Raw genomic sequence first — 4575 nt, 5'->3', positions numbered from 1 at the left:
GCTAAGGTACGACCCCATTCATTTCCTTTTATTTCGAACTAACACATGCAGGTGATCGACAAGAAGTGGCACAAAGTTTTAGGTCTGAAAGCACATGTTACACTCTTTTTTCCTTAGACCAGCTTTGTCCCAAATGGGTTTTCGGCAAGGTTTTTAACGAGGCAACAATGGATTATGCTAACTTAGAATCAAAGACCGATTATGAATCAGTGTTGAAGATCGCATTAACAGTATCCGAGGTTCCTCTACAATCAACCTCGAATACTGGGGGAGGTATTACCTTCGGATATGCATTACCTTCGGATATCAACTTTAGCGAGGAAATTACTTCGTAAAGGAAGGGTTTCGATAGGTAGGATTTATTGTAAGGGCCAAACGGTCAAATGAACTGTGCCCACATAGATTGCTCGAGCCCTAGCATAAAACATGTACGCATGTATAACCGTTTTGCACAAGAATAAAGAGAAGTACTTTCCTTGCAATCATCTTATGTTTTAAAAATTTCCTCTTTACATCCCTTAAAGAATTTTGTACTTCCGATCTCCTAAAGGTAATGAGCTCAAGGGTCACTTATGACCAGGGTACGAATGATCACTCCCTCACTCGGGGACTGCTCTCCGAAAACAAAACTCAAATGACCCAAGTCACTAGGCTTCGAGGGCATAAGACCTATTAGGCAACCCCCCGATTTTTGAAGGCCATGGCCACCCCACTCGGGGACTGTTATCTTGGGCAAGCCTGGATAGCTCGGGAAAGCAAGTCCAATGGGCAGCTCCCGAACTAAAAGGCTACGACCATATTAACACGGCTCAGAGACGTCCGAAACCCGTAACAAAAACTAGGCCTTCGAAAAAGAAAGTTTTTCATAACCGATTCTAAAGGCTACCCTCGGCAAACTATTATCTCGGCTACCTACTTTGGGAAAAGGTTTCCGGTAACACCGAACCCCCAAAATGCCTTAAAACAGAGTAATGTAAAGTCAAGGTTTGTTTGAACTTTTGAACATAACCTAAGTTATTTTATGCTAAGGCATTTTGGCCTTCATGAATACAAGTAATAGAGCAAAGGGAAAATTTGAAAGCCGAAAAGGAAAGAAAGCCTTATATATATATATATATATATATATATATATATATATATATATATATAATCTTTTTACAAGGGCCAGAATGGCCCGATATAGATATTTACAATGGCCAAAACGACCTCAAAAAGATGCAAAAAATAAAAACATCTAAAGGCCTAAGTGGCCTAGTCCTCATCGGGGGCAGCTTCTTCATCCTCCGGATCTTCCCCGCCTTCAGATTCGGTTAAGCTCTCGGAATCTTCCTCGGAAAAAGCTAACTTTCGGGCCCTAGCTTCTTCTACTTTGGCATTCTCGATTTCCGCCAGTATGTTGAAGCTCTGAGGATGGACTCCTTCGAGGGCTTCCCTTCGAGCTTGCCACCTTGCATGCTCCACCATGCTTTTGGCCTGTGCCTGAATCGCCTCGACATCGACCTTGAATAGGGCCACTTTAGCATCGGCCTTGGTCTTGGCCACAACCACCTCTGATCTGGTCGCCTCGAGTTCCTTGGCCAGACTCTCTTGACCAGAAATGGCCGAGTTTAGCTCAGATTGGAGCTCCTCGATCTTCTTGGCCTGCACCAAGTTTTTCTCTTTTGCAGCCCAAAGCTGGGCCTCGGCCGACGCCAGTTGTGCTTGGACAACTTCCTAATCCGAGGTTATGAGATCTATATTTTTCTTGAACTCCTCGGCCTCAGCTTGTATCATGTCTACCTACGCTTGGAGCTGCCCGATTTGTTCAAGCCTTTGTCGAACCTACATGATCGGATCGTTAGCCACTGAGTCCAGTTCGTCGTCACTATCTTCAAATACTCGATTTACCTGCTCGGCCCACTCGGCATGCTCCTTCTGAGCCACTTCTAACTCGGCCTGAAGTTTCTCACTCAAAAGCTTATAAGTATCCCTCTTCTTCTCAGTAAGCTCCCAAACCTCGGCCTCGTGTTGGGCTAACTCCTCCCGGTATTGGAGGAAAGTCTCATGGTGCAATACCGAGGCCTGCAAGTATAAAGAAATGTGCTAGGATTATTTGCAACTTCAAATTTAAAATACATAATAAAGGGACACTCGAAGTTACCTGATTCAAAGCCTGTTGAGCTTTATTGAATAGGCAGGGCGCTTTCACCGCTGCCATCACGACCTGATCCTCTTCGGTCACCAAGCACCGAAGGTAGCTAGCAACCCCCACGGGGGCAGAGAAAACCCGGGCATCCTCCGGGACAGAGAAAACTATTGACTGCCTTCGGTCAGGGTTAACGCTCGGGCCCCTACCAACTTTGGACTCGAAGAATACCCACTGGCCCCCGATGATGGTACCTTCTTTGGCACCAGCATGTTACCAAAGCCCAGTGACGTCCTCTAAGGCAGTGGACTCTAACCCATCCAAGAAGTTGTGGACATGTGTCTCCCCCTGAGTCCCCTCGTAAGAACGACCTTCTAGCATACCGGCCTTATGGATCATGGTATTTGAGAATTAAGGAGACCCGGTAAGATCAGTCGCCCCAAGCGCATCTTTCAGGGCACCTTCCTCTGCTCGAGAAGTGTCGGCCCCGATCTCCCTTTCGACTCCCCTAGCTCGGGGAAAAGTAGCCGCACCCCGTTCCGGTTCGGAGATCTCGGCCAATGCCTTCTCAACAGCTTCCCCAGCTTGAGGCAAAGCAGTTCGCACCCGAGCCACTAGCTCGAAATTGTCTTCTTCTTCTTCTTCTTCTTCGGATTCATCCCTCAGTGGGCGGATTGAGTCTGATGGGAGGGCGCCGATATTTTCTTTGGGTTTGCGCGCTTGCCTCTTTTTCGGTCTCTGCTTCTCCGAGTTCGGGGATCTCGGGGCCCTTTTTCTTTTCTTCTCATCACCCTACCTCGGGACAGGAGACTCAAGAGGCACATCCTCATCATCGGATGGAGGCCTTATAGCAACATCCTTGGGGAGACCTACAAAAGAAAACAGAACCGATAAGAATTCGACAACGCAAGGAGAAAGTCAAACATTATTGAATCAGAAAAGAAAACTTACCATGATTACGGGCCTCCCGCCGACCCTTCGACAATTCCATCCATGCATGCTCGGAATATGGTCTCTGTGACACAAGTTCCTCGACCCACCCCTTGATTTGGGGAACGACATCCGGCATCTGAGCCATAGCTACACCACAAAGACACCGATAAGAAGGGAGAGAAGGGGAGAAACAATAAATAAAATCTTTAAGGCGAAGTTGTACTTACGCTTCATGTTCCATTTCTCGGGAAATGGCATGTCCTCGGTAGGGATCAAGTCCGAAGTCCTTACTCGAACGAACCGGCCCATCCAGCCTCGGTCCCGAGCCTCATCTATACTAGAGAATGGGGCCCTACTGGCCCGGCGAGCAAGTTTCATTAATCCCCCTCGATAGAGTCGGGGACTGTACAGGCGCATAAGATGATCGAGGGTGAAGGGACACCCATCGATTTTGTTTACAAAAGAGCGGAGAAGAGTCACTATTCTCCAAAAGGAGGGGTGAATTTGACCGAGGGTCACCTCGTACCTCTTGCATAAGGAGATAATGACCGGGTCTAAGGGACCCAACGTAAAGGGGTAAGTGTAAATACTTAAAACACCCCCCACGTGGGTAGTAATTGCTTCCTCAGGCAAAGGCACCACCACTTGCTTGTCGGCCCAGTTGCAACCCTCTTTGATCTTAGAGAGGAGATCATCGGTGATCGTACATATATATCTCGAGACCGGCTCGCATCGACCCATTACCGAAGAAGTTTTTTCGACCTTAAAATCAGCAACGGTCGGGTACCCTGCAGGAACAAACCCTTCAATGTGTGGTTCCGCCATAGTCCCGTCGCCGGTGGGTCGTAATGAGGAGGCGACCTCCTTTTGTGGGATAGTCTTAGAAGTTTTCGCCATTTTAGTGCAGAGATGAAGAAGAGAAAATTAAGAAGATACGCTTACAACAACAACAACCCAGTATAATTCCACTAGTGAGATCTGGGGAGGGTAGTGTGTACGCAGACCTTACCCCTACCGTGGGGTAGAGAGGCTATTTCCGATAGACCCTCGGCTCCCTCCCTCCAAGAACTCCCCACCTTACTCTTGGGATGACTCGAACTCACAACCTCTTGGTTGGAAGTGAATGGTGCTTACCACTAGAGCAACCCACTCTTGTCTAAGAAGGTACGCTTAGTGGTTTGCAAAAGGTTCAAGAAATCTAGGTATAAAAGTTGGAGAGTGAAGGGATTTTTGAAGAACAAGAATAGAATGAGCTTTGAACGTAAAGTTTGAATGAATGAAAGTTGGGGTATTTATAGTCTGCTAATGACGGTTCAAAACCCGTAGTGGCTGACCAACAACTAACAGGCATTTAATGCCTTGGTAACTGGACCGACGGGATGTTTCGGTGACCATTTGTCGCTTATGTCATGATCGGATGTTTCAGTAACCGTTTGTCGCTTACATCATGATCCATCGAAGCGGGATTCGGAAGTTCATATCGTTTCTCGTCACCTTCTCTCTGAAAAATGAGGGGA

General features: G+C 47.2%; 1 protein-coding gene across 1 annotated transcript; it reads right to left on the bottom strand.

Moving 5' to 3' along the window:
* Positions 1–1251: 1251 nt before the first annotated feature.
* Positions 1252–3203, bottom strand: LOC138902612 (uncharacterized). The gene is made up of 5 exons (XM_070190496.1): positions 3077–3203; positions 2922–2994; positions 2141–2237; positions 1888–2061; positions 1252–1713 (listed from the first exon to the last, which is right to left on the bottom strand). Exons 1-5 carry the CDS (start codon positions 3201–3203, stop codon positions 1252–1254), a joined length of 933 nt encoding a protein of 310 aa, XP_070046597.1.
* Positions 3204–4575: the final 1372 nt, after the last annotated feature.

The sequence above is a fragment of the Nicotiana tomentosiformis genome, chromosome 12 (genome assembly GCF_000390325.3).
Source record: "Nicotiana tomentosiformis chromosome 12, ASM39032v3, whole genome shotgun sequence".
In the NCBI taxonomy this organism is placed as follows: Eukaryota; Viridiplantae; Streptophyta; class Magnoliopsida; order Solanales; family Solanaceae; genus Nicotiana; species Nicotiana tomentosiformis.
The sequence above is the reverse complement of the archived record's forward strand: the minus strand, read 5'-3'. Positions and strand labels throughout refer to the sequence as shown.

Bases quoted from the DNA above. Each gene is read 5' to 3' on its own strand.
- LOC138902612 (XM_070190496.1), bottom strand. From the start codon at position 3,203: ATGGCTCAGATGCCGGATGTCGTTCCCCAAATCAAGGGGTGGGTCGAG. The intron at 2,062-2,140 runs GTAACTTCGAGT...TTATACTTGCAG, and splicing joins CTCAACAGGCTTTGAATCAG to GCCTCGGTATTGCACCATGA. The intron at 1,714-1,887 runs GTAAATCGAGTA...ACCTCGGATTAG, and splicing joins ATGCCGAGTGGGCCGAGCAG to GAAGTTGTCCAAGCACAACT.